The following is an 18,849-nucleotide window of genomic DNA, read 5'->3' on the forward strand; positions in this document are numbered from 1 at the left end:
ATTTATCTTTCATTACAGTCATGTGTGAGGCCTGCAGTTTGGAAGTGTTGCTCCGACAGCTCTTATCTTAGTAGTGTGGACTAAGAAAGAGTTTTTTATATTAAAGATTAAGTGTAACAGCAGAAAAATCTTCCAGACTTGCCGAGAGAGAGCAAGGGCAAGGATGGCCACTGGGTGGCCTAAACAGAGCAAGAACAAGGCACTCGGGTGGCCACAGTAAGGAGCAGAAGCGATTCGATGATGAGGCACCGAGTAAGTGGTGAGAGGGTTTTATAGGACTGGCCTTGCTGCATCATGCAGCCTTCACGGCAGAGGCAAAGCAAGACTGAGCGTGGCTCAGTGAGGTCCCCTGCTGGCAGGAGGGCTGCCTAGCAGCCAGTAATGTTATATGTTATGCCAAGAAGTGATTTATACCTAGTGCACACATTTTTTTGTCGATATTTCCTTGTTAGTGCCTAGTTAAATAACGGGAGAGTAGATATATCTTTTATGACCCATTGATGGTATTGCAAACATGCCTTTGGAGTTTTTCATCTTTGCCCTCTGGCCTACTATAAGGGATTTAGATATAACACAATGTTTGACTAGATCGTATTATATGTTATAAGTGCTGTTGGGCTGCTCTGCTATATATTGGTTTTCATGGGAGCCAATCTCCTCCCTTCTTCCTTTTGAGTTTTTGTTATGGAAACCCTTCTTTGAGGGCTAAAGAGGTTTTTGGATTTTTCTTCACTGTGAATTAAGTGCAAATCTGTGCTGCCACCATCAGTGACCCTTTGTCAGGCACATAGGAGAAATAATAAATTAATTATGAAATATAAGTGCCTTAAATATATAGAGAAATGCATACAAATCCTACGGCACCCTTTTATTTTCATTCTGTAAAGAATACTGTTCTGTTACATTTGGTAATCCACAGTGTTTCTTTGGCAACCCATCTGAGGTGCTCCACGATGTACCAAAGCGTGCTGTATTGATGTTTTGTAATCAGGAATCAGTACAGTGCAGTGGTTGTCTCTTGCTCTGAGTGCATTATTTAGTTGTCTTTCTGGAACCCAGCAAACTCGTTTATTTGAGCAAAAAATTGGCAAGGATAAGTTTTTTTAAAGTTTTCTACTTTCTATTCAGTCCAAAACCTTTTTATTATTATTTTTATTTCCTATGTGATTGCAGTTGATTGGAATAAATGGGGTTTAGCTTGGACTATGGTTATGCCACCCCTGTTCTTATACGTTTTTCCTCTGGTAGGGATGAATTAAAGTCACCTGACCAAGGGAAGCCTCTGTCATTCTTGAAGAAGCTGAATACATGATGAGGTTATTTTATGACTTTTAATTGCTTTGCTTGTTTTTGTAGTGTTATTTTTAAATGTCTGTGCCTGGTATTTTGTGTTGATATATTCATGCATTTATAAACAGCTTATCTGGTGTTCTTTCTGTTTTTGCTAAGCTTAATTCTATTAGTATACCTATCAGTCAAGCACTGAGTGCTGTGTGCCATTCAGAGAAAAGGGTTTTAGGTATAGTGGGAATGGGGCCATATTTGGAGCAACAGAGGGCTGTTACAGTATGATAGTTTTGCTCTATAGGTTTTAAGCATCATTTTTTTTTTTTTTGCAGAGTTGTTACTTCACAAGTGGTAGTGGAAGGTGTTTGTGGTGCTGTTACTGAACTGATACCAGAATTTGAATAAACTTTTTTGTCCGGTGATTGTAAAGGTCAAAGTCCTAGGTCCATTGTTGAGGAGAATTTCTATGGATGTGAAGTGTTACAGAACTGGAGGTGAAGGATTTATATTGAGATTCTCTCCCTTCCTGTTTAGACTCCAGAATTCATGCTCCTATCCATATCAAATAATTGGGTGAATGAGACTATCAAATAATTTTAATGGGATGTTAAAACTGGCAAGGCTTTTTTTTTTTTTTTTTTTAATTTGTATAGAAGAACCTTTGGGGCTCTTTGATAAAGTGTCTTTTCTTAGTGTCCAGTCAGATGAATCCAGAACAAGTGGGTTATTTACCTCTACCAGCAGATGGAGACAGAGCAAACTGACGTCACAGAGTATGTATATATATATATATCTATATACCCCTTCAATGACATCACTCTGCCAGTATTCTCCATCTCCAGCAGATGGTGGACGTCCCTCTCCCTACTGGGGATTGCTTCAATTGAAAAAGGAGAAATAAGGAAAGTAAATTTGCCCTGCTCATCTGCGGTGATATCAATTGGTCCCTCCACCAGTTGAGAATTCCTGAGTTAATTTCCCTGGTCCCTCAGATGAGTGCCTTGGTCTGTTAGCTGATTTTCAGCTGGGGTGGACTTAGCTGCTTAAGCAGCTGAAAGGCAGCGGGTGCAGGAAGACGAGCGCAACAGTGACGGCAGATGCTCTCTCCCCCCGCAGCCGGAGACAGTCTCTGTACTCAGCCAGGTAAGGTTGAGCTCCGGTAAGTTTAAAAAAAAAGATTATACAGAGAATTAAAAGGAGGTTTTGTGTTGTATGGGCTTCCTCCTCCCCCGGTCTCCATGCTTGACGCGCCGATCCGACATTCGTCCCGCTCTGTGGGAGGTCGAGGGACATGGGCAGCCTGGTGGGTTGAGCAGCTTCCTTAGGCTAGGCCCCGCTCCAAGGCGTTTTCGCTGCGTGCTGCGTGGTAGGCCGCAACGACTTTTCGCGTGCTTCCTAAGGTTGCTCTCTACGGGATTGTTCCGGCATGTGCGTCTAGTTGCGTGTCCAGGTTGTGCACACTGTTTAGGGCACTGTCGGGCCCACGTTAAGCTCGGCCATTATGTCACTTGTACCTAAGAAGGCAAAACATCTTTCTCTTTGCACTGCTTGTCATATTTGGGTATCTCAGTCTGGAGTGCCCACTGATTTGTGCCAGTGCTGTTTGAAGGCTCAAGAAGTTTTTCTCTGATTGGAGTTCCTGGGGCAGATGCGTTGTCTGAGCCAAAGAAAAATCCTATTTTGGTTTCCTTGCATAAAGCCTCTTGTTTTTTCCCTGTGATAGAGGACATTCAAGAATTGATTGATCTTGCGTGGGGCGCCCCAGAGGCTAATTTCAAAGGAGGTCGGGTTTTGGAAAGCCTGTACCCTCTGGATCCAGTGGTAAGAGCGCTTACGTTGGGTGGTGAACCTAACCAAGAACAGCCTACTCAGTTACTGGAACACCTGGGAGTTTGGTTCAACACGAAGCAGGGCAAGATGTTCCTGCTGGAAGCTCAAATTCAGAAGTTGCTAGCTCAGCTTCATCTGTTGAACACTCTGAGCCTGACCTTATGGTCTTACCTGCAGTTTCTTGACTTAATGGCAGCGAACCTAGAAGTGGTACCGTGGGCGACTGCGCATATGCGTCCTCTTTAGTGCTCCCTCTTGTCTCATTGGAATTCAGTCTCAAGACTATTCGATTAGGCTCCGCCTGCCGATGGAGGTTTCCTCCCAACTACAATGGTGGCTGCAGGCGACTCATCGAAGGAAGGGAGTTTCCCTGTCCCCACCGGAACTGGCTAGTATTGATAACGGATGCGAGTCTCCTTTATTGGGGAGCTCACTGTCAGGAGTTGACAGCGCAAAGGCGCTGGAGTGCAGAAGACTCTCTCTGGAACATTAATTGGCTGGAAGCCAAGGCAGTCCAGCTGGCATGTTTACAGTTCAGCGACAGGCTGCAAGGTCGATTGGTCCGAATAATGTCAGACAATGCAGTGACTGTCTTACATCAATTGGCAGGGAGCCAACAAGTGTCACAGGATATAGATCAACTTATGGAATGGACAGAGGTGCATCTCCAGATGGCTTGAAGACAAATTGCTATATGCCATTTCTCCATGGCCCATGTTGGGCAGATTGATTTGAAGGATCGAACACCACAGAGGGATGGTGTTCTTGGTTGCCCCAGATTGACCCAGGAGGCAGTGGTATGCAGATCTGTGGAAGCTTCAACTCCCAGTGCACAGGAACCCATTACAGCAGGGACCTGGCCTTCATGAAGATCCATCTCGATTTTGTGTTTCGGTATGGCCCTTGAGAGGGCTCGATTGCTGAAACATGGATACTCGATGGCAGTGATTTCCACTTTGCTTAGGGCTAGCAAGTTCTCCACTTCCTTGGCCTATGTGAGCGTTTGGCTAGTGTTTGAGGCCTGTTGTGAGGATCAAAGTACTCTTCCTCATTCAGCCAGGATTCCGCTCATTTTGGAATTTTTGCAAGATGGCTTGAATAAAGGTTTGGTCCTTAATTCCTTAAAGGTACAAGTAAATGCTCTCGCTTGTTTCAGAGGTCAGGTGAATTGTGGTTCCTTGTCGGCCCATCCTGATGTGGCCCATTTCCTGAAAGGACGCAGCCTATGCATGTGCGGTTTTGACAGGACCATGGGCAGCCTCCCGCCCTATTCAGGAGTAGCTTGGACGCTAAGAAATAACAAATTACTACCTACCTGATAATTTCCTTTTCTTTAGGACAATCAGATGAATCCAGCTTCCCTCCCTTGGCTGCCAGATGATTGTAATATGGTCCTCCTGTGTGACTGTATATGACCGAGATTACTGGTAAGTGTTAGTCCAGTCCCTAGACTAGTGTTAATACATTTCTTATCTGAGCTCAGTGTTGTTTGTTGGCCAAGTATTAAAATGATTCTCTGTTTTTAATCAAGTTTTTTTCAGTCTGTCCACAGTTGCTTTTGAAGAGAATACTGGCAGGCTGATGTCACTGCAGGATTATATATACTGTGATGTCAGTTTGCTCAGTCTCCATCAGCTGGTAAAGGTACATAGCCCACTTGTTCTGGATTCATCTAACTGTCCTAAAGAAAAGGAAATTATCAGGTAAGTAGTAATTTTTCATTTATAGCCATTTTAAAAGCAAGGGACCATCCTGGGAGAATGAGCATGCTGTATGGAAATGTCACTTTGACTTGCCCACCCCCTTCCATCGTCAGCTTGCTCCATTGTCACTCCCCCCTTCCCCAAAATACTTCTGTTTTGAGATGCCACTGACTCTGGAAGCGGAAAGGGCTACTCTTCCTCTTTTTTTTTTTCTTGTTTTTATGCTTTGGATATATCAGGATAGTGGTAGAAAAGGTTTCTGATGCTGGTTGCACAGCAGTACCCCGAGTTCACTTGCATCCATAATGATGGACATAGAGAAGGGAGGAGATTGCAGCACACCAAAACAGCAGTGTTGTATTGGGAATTAAATAAAAATTGGTACATTTTGTAAATTGTAACTGTTAAGTTAAGTAAGTTGAAAGTACAAAATTCTGCATTTGGATTTGCGGTAATGAAAGGGAAACCTATAAGACTTTGGGAGTGGAGTAACTCATCCCTGAAACAGTGTCAGAGAGAATGTGTTTTGATGTATACTACCCAAGTAGGAATCTTCTCTCGTTTTTTCCAACAGTAGTTAAAGAATTCCATTCCATAATGAACAATCGTCGAGTATGTGTAGAAACTCATCATACCCTCACATCTTGCATTTTTCTCCTATACCACCTCTTCCCTCCTAAAGCTCTCACAAATTGTAGCTACCCACTCAAGTCCACACACACATCATCATTTACACTTCCCTAACACCCCTGCCCCCCCCCCCCCCCCCCAATCTGGACCAGAGTATCCGATCAGCCTTTCAAAATCACCAAATCACATTACCGAGCTGAGGTATAGCCAAGCTCACATGAGTTACTTTCTTAACATTTGGTAACAAATCATAAAAAGTCCCCCAGAGAATTACATAATCCTTATGAACCATGCAGGATAGAAAGTGTACATCAAAGTGTTCTATTTGCATTAAAGCTAACATTTCTCTTGCCATAAAACAAAGGGTGGAGAAGTTTCCTCAATCCATACACTTACAAGCCAGTAATAGAACTAATTTACAAAGTATCAGTAGCCAGACAACAGAGAGGAGGGAGAAAAGAGAGATTTTGAGTCTCCCAGAAGCAAGATCTTCCTTGGAAGGGCAAAGTCACCCCGGTACATTTCTTCAATGCTAAAATAACTTAATTCCAAAACTGGAAGCTTATATGACATAATAGAAAAAAATAAGTCATCGTATCCTTCTCTGTCTGAAACTTATGACAAATATCTGTGTCTGCAAGTCTCATCCTTATCCTTTTCCTTTTAACATTATTGATATAGAAATGATGTAATATTTTTTTCTCCAAGGACAAGCAGGATGGTAGTATTCAGGATGGAGCCCGACATGGAAAACCTATGTCAAAGTTTCTAAAACTTTGACTGAGCCTCATTGGGCATGTTTAGCATGCATTATACCACATGGCCACGTGGGATGCTCTTCAGTCTCTTCTTTTCCGCAGAGCCTGTCATTTCACGCTTGGGTGATAGCCTCACTTTTTTCAACTTTTTGGGCCTACTTGGCCTACTTTTGGAAAACTCGTTTTCGTGATAATTTTTCTTTGCTGCCTCGTGCAGTTGACACCTCCGGTTCTCATTTAAGGGACCTAGATAGAATTTTCGATGGTTAGCCCTGTAAGTTTATTTTTGTATTGATACCCCAGTTCGGAACTCACTAGCCATCGATGGCTGCCACCATCAATTTTTATTTTGCGTCCATTTTATTTCATGATGACATGTCTTCGTTGGGATTTAAGCGATGACCTGGTTCACAAGGACCATGTCTATCACGGACCTCCATGATAAATGTCCTCTGCCTTGCGGCATCATGTGACATCCAGGGTTGCAGCAAGTGCGCCAGAATGTCCCCGAAGGAATGTAAGATCCAGTTTGATAAGATGAAGTGCCTCTTTGGGCAAGAGAAGACAAAGCCATTGGCATCGGAGGCATCACCATCGAGAGACCTCTGAGCTGCATCAATGGACACAAAGTTGAAATTGGCGAGGCCGTCAGTTCCATTAATTTTGTCAGCTGGAAGAGACACCGGAGACTGGCCATCATCAGGCTGTTCCAGGTCAAGGATGTGTGGTTACTCATCAACCTCTGCACTGGGGAAGGACCATGTCAAGCATTGAGGAAAGCCGAAGAAGCATCGGTATCTGTCCCCGTTGATACATTTTGTCTGCCATGGGGATGCAACAGCTTCTGCTGTGATGCCCCCGAAGCGACCCCGCGGTGAGGAGAACCAGTTCTCCATCGATACCAGGGGGTGCACCACGAACTCCTTCAGTCTCGATGTCATCACCGATCTTAGCCACCAATCCTCCTCTCAGTTCTGAAGAGGATCTGGTTACACCTCCTTTGTCCCAGCCTATATTGTCATCGGCTGTGTTTGAGGAGGAACTGGAGCGGCATGTCCAGCTGGCTGTCGAGAAGGCGATTCGCAGTATCTGGGCTGTGGCACTAATGACACCAGCATAGACACCATCACTCCTTGTGCCGCTGCTGGAATCCCTGCATGCGCTCATCAGCATGAACAGCCGGTGTCTGTTCCCGGGACATCATTGATGCCCTGCAGGGCACTGCTGCCTCCCCCTGCCGGTTCCTCAGAGGAAGAAGCACCCTGAAAGTCTATGGGGTTACACGCGCTTGTTTTAAAATCAACCTTATTGCTAATACTATCAAGATGCAAGGGAAATCCCAATTCTTTTTGCCAGAACAAAGCCAAGCCTACAAGACATTCTGAGCCAAAGCTTTGTTTACATAAATAATACCATTGTAAAATAGAAATTTTCCCTCACCATTTTGCTTGGTATCAACCAATTTCAGTTCCTTTAAAATCCAAGCATAAGGTACTTCCAAGAGAGGAGAAACAATGTCAGATTTTCAGGCATGCAAAGAAATTTTTATGCTGGATATCAAATTCACACTGAAGTTGGGTAAAGCTTTGTATACACCTGAAGAATCATCTACAAAATGTCTTAAACAAGAAAGCCAATTTTTTTATGCCAATCTGCGAAAACCTTGTTGTCCTTGACAAGTAGCAAGTTGATATGTCCCTGAGGGGGAAGAAGCAAATATATCTGGGCTTCCATCTTCGAGATCTTATGAAATTATCTCCACGTACACACCATAGGCCTTAGTAGTATGTTCCTCTTACTTCCTGGGAAATTGTAGCATCATTTAAATGAAATAATCCTAAAGGGGAAAATGGTGTTGCCATGTTATTAAGATTTAAAATATTATATTTTTGTACACCCCTGTATTTAGTTCCCCAATAAACTGCATCTGGGAAGCCACATTGTAGAGTCTGAAATTAGGGGCATCTGTTCTTCTCATTTCCTGGCTCTGTAGCAGCTCTTCGAAACTTATTCTAGGCCTCCTCTGCCACCAAAGAAATCTAATAAACATTGATTTCAACATTGCTAAAACACTATGGGTCAACTAACATGGGAGCATTTGCAACCTGCATAATAGCTTCGCAAGCAAGATCATTTTAAATTGTGCACACCTGTCCAACAGGTTACTGGCAGCTCATGCCATACCTTTAATTGCACATTGAATCCCTCAAGTATCTCATTAAAATTTACAGAGTGTAATGTGGATAAATCAGAGGGAATCCAGATCCTCAAATATTTTATCTTGGTAGGAGACCATTTAAAAGGGAAAACATCCTGCTATTGTACAATTAATGAAGGACATAAAGGCATAACCTCAGATTTGTCAAAATTAATCTTTAAACCTGTAAAGGATTCAAAATTTAAAAAATCTGCAGGGAACTCTGTATGTCTGTTTTCAAATCAGCCAAAAAGAGTAAAACATCAGCAAACCTACAGATTTTCATTGACTGTGGCCCACCTATACACCCTGTATGTTCTCTGTCTCCCTTGGCTTAATTGCAAAAGGATTCAATATCAAAACAAAAAAACAGAAGGGACAGAGGACATCCCTGTCGTGTTCCACCTTTAAGCAATCTCACTCCAGATACACGATATAATAGATTTTGTCCAATCTACTTCTTCACGTGGATAGTATCCAAAACATACAATATATGACCAGGTCACTTTATCAAAGGTTTTCTCTGCATCCTGGCTCAGCACACAAGTCCATTTCCTTTTCTTGTTGGTGGGTGCCCCAATTTGGCCAACAGCTTGCAAACATTGCTGACTCCATATACCCACCACATAACCAGTTTGATCCAGTGTCACCAGCTCAGGAATCACCTTGCTTAATCTAGCAGCCAAGATGGTAGCCAATAGTTTAGCATCTACATTGAGCAAAGAAATCAAGCAGTAGATAGAGGGTTCCCCAAGGTCTTTACCACTTTTGGTAATATAACAATAATTGCTTGAATTAGTTCCGATGTATAAAAACCATGCAATAACGCATACCTATACATGTTCTTCAATGGTGTAAGCAATTCAAATTTCAATATTTTATATAATTCGGGGCCAAGCCCATCTATGCCCTGTGACTTCCCCAGTTTTTACTTACTAATGGCTTGAAATACCTCCGTGTCCAAAATGGATAGGTTCAAATTCCTCAAATGCTTCTCCTTGACATTAGTCAATTGTATCCCCCCCACAAACAATTCATTACGTACGTCTGTGTTCATTTCTCACCTATTATACAGCTCCTTGTAAAAGGCTCGAAAAATTTCTAAGATCTCATCAGTATTCTTAATCAGAGTACTTTGCTTGTTTTTGAAGCCCGTTATAAAAGACTTCGGTTTTACTCCCTTCACTAAATGCACTAGCATTTTGCCAGCTTTATTTCTGTATTTGTAAAATTTGAAATTTATAATGATTCATGAAATATATTGTCTTAAGATGGAGCAGCTGATTTAAGGAATTTCTTGTTTCTTCCATTCTCAGCTTATGCTCAACAGACATAATGAGAGTATGTGCTTCTTTTGTGCCAGTAACAGTTGGGACAAATACAAAATCTCTGTAACTCTTTGTTTTCGTTTTTTCACTCTGTAAGCCATCACGTTCCCTCTCATCACAGCTTTGTCCACGTGCCATAAAAGAGTTGGATCTATTTCCTGTACCTTAGAAATTCCATATAGTCTGACTACTTGTCCCTCAAATAAGTGCAGAATTCTGGTATCATGGAAAAGATTTGGGCTCATCCTCCAATTGAATGGAAAGCTTGTCACCCAGTGACAAAGCTGGGACATAGTCAGAAATACTGATAGTGCCTAAAATGGCTGAGTGTACCATTGGAAACAGGTCTTCTGAAATGAGAAGATAGTCAGTTTTAGATTAGCTCTTAGAGGATTAGAAAGAAAAAAGATATAGTTCCTTTCCCTTTGATGTAACAGACTTGATATTTTGAGACTAACTTCTGCATTATTAAATTGAGCCCCCCTGTGATGATCTTGTAGTCTGGGCACTCTAGAAGGGTGACAGTCTACCCCACTATCCGCTACTGTATTAAAATCCCCTCTCATAATCAGCTTAAAATCAAGAAAGCTCAACAACTTGGTGATTAATTTAGTTTAAAAAAAATTCTGGCGAAAGATATTGTGGGTGCATATATTCCCCAGCACATATTTGACCCCCCCATATAATATTCCAAGTTTGAAAACAAATCTTTAATAGTCTTTTCTAAGACAAAGGGGAGAGCCTTGTGTACCAAGATTGCCACTCCCTGTTGTCATCTAGAATAAGACCCGAAACCATAAAGTCCTGCCTCCTCTTTTAGTTTCCAATACTCAGTATCTGTCAAACGGGTTTCCTGCAGTTATGCTATTTTAACCTTTGCTTTTTTTAAAAATTAATTTTTGTTCATTTTATTGATGGATACTGTCTACATTAAGAGTAGCTATCTTCACTATCTATTTCCAAACATAGGGTATTGTACTCCTGCACATTGCGTGTAAAAGAGAAAGGAAGAGAAAATGGAAAAAGTTCCCCAAGCCCCCCCAAGCCTAAGCACTGGGAAATAACAAGCACCAGCCACCTCATATAGCAATGGATGGCACACACCATCCATACACGTTCACGCCCACATCCCACCCCAAGAAACTGGAAAAAGTATCCCAAACAATCCCCTCCCCCCCCCCCCCCCCTCACCATGCTACAAGGGACTACAATCCTCTCACTGTGTTTCCCCTTTTCAGCATCTGCTTCTCATAGCTAAGAAATGTACTCAGTCAATTTAACCCAAATTTCCCTTCACATCATCAGATCTATGGTCAAAACAATTATTAACTCAGACAGTCTTGTTAAAGAATACTCTGGCTTCATAAACTTGCTGCAGCGTTGAGTAAGATCCTGTCCAAATCACAAAAACAAAATGACGACTCTTCCTCTCATGCAGCGAATATATAAGACTAAGCCCTGGTCATGTGAAGATCACAGCAAACCAAAAAGAAAGAGAGAAGAAAAAAATTCTGCCCAAGTGCAATTATGCTCCGTTCTTCCACTCCAGACACCGTTTCAGATTGTATACTGATCTGCAAGTTCCAGAGGCATGTCTTCTCCAAATCAAGCTATTGCCTTAGATGTTCCACAGTGTGTTCTTTGGAGATGATAACCTTTAAATATTGCTGGGAACACAGACCAAAATCATAATGCTACCTTTCAGATGATATTCCTCTGCAGAGTTGTTCAATGATGCAAATCACTCCCCACAGTTTGCAAAATTTCTGATAGGAAACTGAACTTTTTGTCTGACCAAAACAAACAGATGCTAATCCTGTTTAGACTTGCATGAGAAATGATCCACCTGCTTTTTAGTTGTAAAAGAGTGTTTTATCTCCATATAAGACATGGATTTCGATATTCAAAAGTCACTTGGATGGATAAAAAGCCAGTTATCAGTCTAAATGGCAAAACTAGTATCTTAAAAGACTTAGGCGGCTTAATTCTATCTGGATAACTAGTTATGTAGCTAGAATTTAGGCGCATAATTCGGGGGTGTTCCGAGGGCAGGCGAGAGGCATTTTGGGGAAGAGCGGAGTTAGCCGCTGAACTTAGGCAGCTAACTCTGGTTGTGCCACTGACCTGTTCTAAAGTTAGCCGCATAAACATATGCGGGTAACTTTAAGATAGTCAGGTATATTCAGTGGCGCGACCATGCCCCTGAATATACCCTGCTAATCAGCCATATAAGTTTATCTGGCTAACTAGCCAAGCCGCTCAGCCGTTGAATATTGCCCCCCGTGATGTTTAGTGGGAAAGAGGAGAGTAAATCAAATACCTTTTCAAAACAACTTAGTACAAACAGGCAAGAGCTCTGTGCACTGAGCAGCTGTATTGCAACATAATTATTAAAGAGCATTAAATGATGGCCTTCATAGTCTATTGCTTTCTTCTTCTGGAACCTTTGAAGAATTCTAATCTTTCATTCCATATCAGAATTCTTGCCATGAATGCCCTGGGTCATTCACAATTTTCTTTGTACACACCTGCTTGATATGCAGATTCACATACTATGGCTGCCACCGAGACTTCTAGGCCCAGTTTTTCTGAAAGCCATTTTCGAAGAGCTATATCAGATCTCCATTTTATTACTACCACCAGCAGCCCAACCAACCTCAGATTGTTGTGGCAGCCTCTGTTTTCTTGATCCTCTATGTGAGGTCTGCATTGCTTACATCACCTCCAGCTATTATTGGATTTTAGAATGTTAGTTATGTGTTTAAAAGTAACCTGCATTCTAGGACTCGAGGGGAAATATCCAGTTTGAGGAGTTTATTCATTATGGTCTGTTCTGTGTATTATAAACAAAAGATGAGAGGACCCTGAATAACAGACTTTTTTTTTAAATTTAAAGAAATGCTATATTAATAAAGAAACTCCATAAACTGTAAATTGGTGCAGTTTATGGATTGAAATTCCAGATATTTGTAAAAATCTGCACAGAAAAGACATACATATCAAGGAGTAACTTCTTCTCATAGGAAGAGGGCATTGATCATAGCTGCTGTTGGTTGGCCAATCACATCATTAAGTGCTACAGTGGCCTAGTTCTATTTATTATTTATTTATTTATTTATTTATTTACAGTTTTATATACCGCAGTTCAGGTAACAATGTTACTAATCACTTCGGTTCACATTTCAACAATTACAATGACAATTGTAATTGTCATTGTATTACATAGAACAGGGGGGATGAACTTGGAGAAAGTTAACAAAGAACTGGGAGATTACAACTTATATACAAATAGTTTAGAAGACCCATATGTGAAGTCAATAGAGCTGTCTTGGAAAGACCTAGAGTCACTGTTTTTAGTTCTGGGTTTTGATCGGTAGAACTGCACAAACTCAAGCAGACATGAGCACACTCTGCTGAGATCTCAGCCCATCACAGAGTTCTGCCTTTGGCCCAAGCGGTGGAGTCTGCTTATCATAGTTTGGTGAATTGTCATGCTGATGTGTCTGGGGCAAACAGCTAATACATGTTACTCCACTCCCTGGCTTCATAAGATAGCTTTTTTTTTTTATAGTCTCTCTGGTTCTAAGGAATAAAGCCTAAAGCTGTGACTTGGGAATTTGCTGTATAATGTATCTTGTTACTCTATTGTTTGAGTATTTTTCTCCTAAATGGACTCCCATGAAGATTCTGAATTATTTTGGATCATATAAGAGTCTGTAATGAGTTTGGGTGGCTCACTTCCACGAGAGTAAAATGTGGAACCATTCTAAAGGGAAAGAGTTATTAGTGAGAATAGGGAAGGTCTGATCCATTCGTCCCTTGTCTGGAATGGATGGGAGCAACTCTGCACCCTGAAGATTTTTAGACAATAGATCACTACAAAATGCAGAGTCTTGCTGTGCTTCCACGCCTATGTGGCTACAAAGACGGCTTTAGTGAGGTGATAAAAAAGGAAATAAAATAAATAGGCCAGAGGATAGGGGGGAATTCAAGGTTGTGCACATCCCCTCTGGTTTTGCTACGGACTTATTATACAAAGACTGGCATCTGTTCGGTCTCTAGAACACCTTTTATTATGCTGTTTTCACAGCCACTAAAAATATCTTTTTCTTTCCATTCCTCTTTAAGTGGCATTCTGGGATTTTTCTTGATGTTATCCACCGTGAAGCTTAAAGGCAATTTGTCCTCTGGTCATTGTGCAGCCTGGACTCTCTTTGCAAAGGTAAGAGACAGAGGGGATGTGTATGTGTCTCAGACTGGAAAGTTTTCTTTTGTTCTTGACTTGTTACATTATGCCATACAATGATTTCAATAGCAAAAGAGTCGTTTTTCTATGCAGGTACAAAGGACTTTTCTTTAGAGGGCGTTCTCTCCCTTCTGTGGAAGAAGCCCATCACTGATCCATTGTTTCGTTATCTGCCATCAGGGGCACAAATTTAGAATATTGTAAGTGGCCATAGCAAGACGACAAAACAACTCAATCTGATCTAAGGACTCATAATTTAGAGTCCTTAGATCAGGGGTTCTCAACCTTTTTCCTGTTGTGATGCACCAGATGGTAGGGATGTGCATTCGTATTGACCGCATATGTAAAACGCTACTCATATTTTTTTTTAACTTAAAAAAAGGATTCGACATATACGATCGGATTTGGCCAGCTTGGGGGGCCTCCTGACCCCCCCAAGCTGGCCAAAAGTTCTTTTTGGGCCGAACGAGCCTTCCGGCGCGAACTCGCCGGGAATCACGTGACGCCGGCGTCACTCGACGTGCCGCCGACGTCACATGCTTCTCGCCAAGGATTGCAGAAATGACGTCCTCACTCCTCGCTCGATCACCAGGGAGTTGTGGTAAGTCTGGGGGGGGGATTAAGGAGGGTGAGGGGGTTTAAATTTTTTTTTTTGCACATATGGACATATACCCAACTCATTTAATTTTTTTTTATGTCCATATTGACCGCAAATGGGACCCCCTTTGGACATATGGACATATGGACATAAACTTTTGCTCTGCACATCCCTACCAGATGGACAATGCTCACGTGTGTGACACAATACTCAGAGCAATCCACAGCCAAACTAAAAAAAAAAAAAAAATGCCTCATTACCAGTTTTATTGTTAAGAATGACACTAGGGAAAGATAAGAGTGCTTTCTTTAAATAGAAATTATATACATTTTGTACAAGCTGCGTGCTCTGTCCCCTACGGGGCCACCAACCCTTCTTCTGGTGTCACTTTTGGGCCCAGCAGGGGAAGATAGAATCAGTTATCACTGGCCCAGAAGAGAAAGAAAATTGCCATTTATCGCTGGACTCCAGCAGAAATGGAGGACAAGAGCTGTGTCCTACTTGGCTGAGTGGGTGAAGAAATCTGCCTTGCGAACCAACCATACAGTCATTTATTTATTTATTTATTTTTGATTTTTATATACTGATGTTCCTGTATAATATACATATCACACCGGTTTTCAAGGAACTAAAACTGTCACCTCGGGGGCGGAATACATTGAAACATAATAACAGTAAATAACTTAAATAACTTAAAGATACATAATAGGCGAAAAATAACTGAGATATAGTCATACGAACCTTCCCCTCCCCCTGACACAATTAAAAATTATAAGAATCGGATGATCAAAAGAAGCCCTTTATTTCAATGCCCGACTCTGGCCGAGTTTCGCTCATAGAGCTGCCTCAGGGGCAATTCAATTGGCAGGACTTAAAATATGCCTGCTGGGCTGCTGTCACAATGTCACAATACCACATGTGAACATACATTAGTTCCTGCGGAATGCTCTGACATTCATTCTGCTACTATGTCAGAGCATTCCGCAGGAACTAATGCCCCTGAGGCAGCTCTATGAGCGAAACTCAGCCAGAGTCGGGCATTGAAATAAAGGGCTTCTTTTGATCATCCGATTCTTATTGTTTTTACTGTAACACAGCCAACTGGATCGGCTTCCGCTTTGCTTTTTGGGTCCATCACAATTAAAAATTATGCATTTTTAATAGATTTTAGATGAAAAATGACTTTAAAAGTACAGTCTAAGGTAAAATAAAATCACTTACAGCATGTATATTATATTTACATGCACTTTTGTGGTGCCAACCAAAAAACCCTACAAAAAAGTAAAAAAAAGAAAAAAATTACGCTTGAAATCCATATGCTATTGGGCCTATTGTAATGTTTTCAGCGTGGGCTTAGAAAGCCACGAATAAAAGGATTATAATAATAATATAGTAAACCCTCATATCAAAACAACGCTAACTGCCAGCACGTAAATAGTAACACCTCTACCTATGAAAAGGCAGCAGTGCTAATATTACACTAGGCCCTAAAACACCGAAACATCTCATATTAGGAAAATAGAACATGCCAGGTTACTATAGATCCCTACACAGAAACTACACACTGGCAGAATACTTCACCTCGGTCATACATGCAGAATACAGACAGCCCTCACCAAATACATGGCTGGGCATGGGATAGTGGTGTATGAAGTTCATCACATCGAAAACTTTCTCCCCTCGACCTCAGAATTCTCTCCCTTCCCTAACCCTAGTACAGTGATTCCTAACCCTCTTGGAGGCACACCTAACCAGTCGGGTTTTCAGGATATCCATAATGAATATGCATGGTATAGATTTACATACATTGGAGACCCAGGGTATGCAAATCCATCTCATGCACATTCATGGTGAAAATCCTAAAAACGTGACTAAAGGTCTGACACGAACCAGGCGTGCATACTGTGCAATTGCATGGGGCAACAATCCAGGAGAAGGTGGCAGCAATGGGAGGGTCGGGGCATTGTCATCCTCCGAAGTCCCGGTGAACTAGTGCAGTGCTGACCAGAGCAGGAGCTATAGACATGGGGAGAGCGTGCGTGCCACTTCCTCCCTCCACCTCCTCCTTCGTGGTGTCTGTCACTGATCACTCCCAAAGCCACAGCTGCTGCAACTAGCAGAGGCAATGAACCCTCCGAGCGGGTTGGGTTTTTGTTTTTTTTTTTTTAGTCTCCAGCCGTGTCCTAGTCTGCACTGCTGGCATGAGCCCATCCCACAGCCAATGGCTGGGAGAGGCCAGGGCTGTGTCAGAAGGGGAAGGCAGAATTGCCTTTCAGACAGGGACCCAAAGGGAAAAAAAACAGCTGGGCTGTCCGAAGGGAAAAAAAAACCAGAAGCAGCAGCAGGGGCTCTGGGTAATGCAAGGAGCGCAGTAAGAAGAGGAATGGAAACGGTGCTCTGCCGGTTTCCCATGTTGGCCTGCCAGTGCATGTGTGTGTGAATGGCAATCTGGGGGAGGGTGTGTATGAAGAAAGTTTGTGCTACCCCCACTAATCCAGGACAAGTTCAGGGTGACTGCAAATGAAAAGTTCTCAGGTATGGGGAGCAGGGGATTTTTCCATTCATATTAGTTTTAATTACTGGGTGTTTGTGTCTGGGTTTTTTAAAATATTTATTGCTGCTTTAAAATTTTTAATATGTGTTCTTAATTATTGAATGTTTTCCTGTTCATCAGCTCTTTGGCAATATTCCTTTTATTAGTAATGATTTATTATGATTGATTTATATTTCTTGATTTATGAGGACTGGTGGGGATCCTGTTTTTCCATTGCTGCATTATATACAAGTCTGGCTTGTTGCAGTTTTCAGTTGAGTTTCTGTCTATACTTTTCTGTTTATATTTTATTCTGTTTATATTTTATTCTGAGGTTGAGCCGGGGAGAAAGTTTTCTATGTGATGAATTTCATGTACCACTATCCCATGCCCACCCATTTTAATCTTGGGCCCTGTCTGAGTACCCGCAGCTTTCTATCTAGGAAAAAAGTGCACTGCTTACGATAAAGTGGTGTATATTCAGCAAGCTGAAATACTGTCCAATACTGACAACTTAATGATATTTGCTTTTATACACCACTGGCATCAGATGCATGTGTAGTCTACTAGCATGTAGTTTTTTGGGGTTTTTTTTTATCTCTCTTTATTTAGGGATGCAACATTACAAGGCATAACAAAGAGAGTAAAAGAATAACTGCAGCATCCACAGACTGCATAATATAATGCCATCTCGTGAACAGTAGAATACAGGTATAATAAAAACTTAAACCTTGAAGCATTTATGTTGAAAGAGGATAATGCAAAGATAAGTCATTCAGTGCATTGTCTCCATTGCCAGTATGCCTTCCATATGGAATCGTAGGCCTCCTGTTTGTTGAGAAGAGAGAAGGACATCATAAGAACATAAGAAATTGCTATGCTTGGTCAGACCAAGGGACCATCAAACCCAGCATCCTGTTTCCAACAGAGGCCAAAACCAGGCCACAAGAACCTGGAAATTACTCAAATATCAAGAAGATCCCATACTACTGATGCAATTAATAGCAGTGGCTATTCCCTAAGTAAACTTGATTAATAGCAGCTAATTGACTTCTCCTCCAAGAACTTATCCAAACCTTTTTTGAACCCAGCTACACTAACTGCACTAACCACATCCTCTGGCAACAAATTCCAGAGCTTAATTGTGCGTTGTGAAAAAGAATTTTCTCCAGATTAGTCTTAAATGTGCTACTTGCTAGCTTCATGGAGAGTGCCCCTAGTCCTTCTATTATCCGAAAGTGTAAATAACCGATTCACATCTACTCATTCAAGACTTCTCATGATCTTAAAGACCTCTATCTATGGACTGTGTATAAGCCCCTATATTAAATTCATCTTGAAGTTCCTGAAAACTCTTAAAGTGACCCCCCCCCCCCCCCCAGATCTGGTCTAGAAATCTTAAACCTTCCCTTCCCTGTTTCCTCAGGTCAGAGACAGTGTAAGAGGGGATAAAACCAGATTACCCTTAAGGCATGAGACAGGAGTCAGTCCCTTAGACTGAAAGCCTAATAATTTATTGGCAGTACGCCACATTTTAAGTGTATGTGATATAGCAGGATTCAACATTTTGAGACTGGTATGAGGGGAAGTAGTTGGTAAGGTAAGAAGTGAAATCAAAGTAAACTCCCCCGACTATCAGGCCATTACAGTACAGTGCGCTCTGACTGAGCGTACTGTTAGCCTGCTCTTGGATGCGCGTTTTCCCTTACCCCTTATTCAGTAAGGGGAGGAAAATGCGC

At 41.8% G+C, this 18,849-nt stretch overlaps 1 protein-coding gene across 1 annotated transcript in view; it reads left to right on the forward strand.

Annotated features, from left to right (window-relative positions):
* LOC115082353 (transmembrane protein 241-like) overlaps positions 1-13,955 on the forward strand; it is a gene marked incomplete at its 3' end in the record, with an annotated part of 108,408 nt that extends 94,453 nt beyond the window's left edge. Inside the window, exon 11 of the mRNA XM_029586589.1 lies at positions 13,862-13,955. Within this exon, the coding sequence (XP_029442449.1) occupies positions 13,862-13,955 (94 nt within the window). The remainder of the gene's footprint in view (positions 1-13,861) is intronic.
* Between the last annotated feature and the right edge of the window lie 4,894 nt (positions 13,956-18,849).

This window comes from Rhinatrema bivittatum, unplaced genomic scaffold (genome assembly GCF_901001135.1).
Source record: "Rhinatrema bivittatum unplaced genomic scaffold, aRhiBiv1.1, whole genome shotgun sequence".
In the NCBI taxonomy this organism is placed as follows: domain Eukaryota; kingdom Metazoa; phylum Chordata; class Amphibia; order Gymnophiona; family Rhinatrematidae; genus Rhinatrema; species Rhinatrema bivittatum.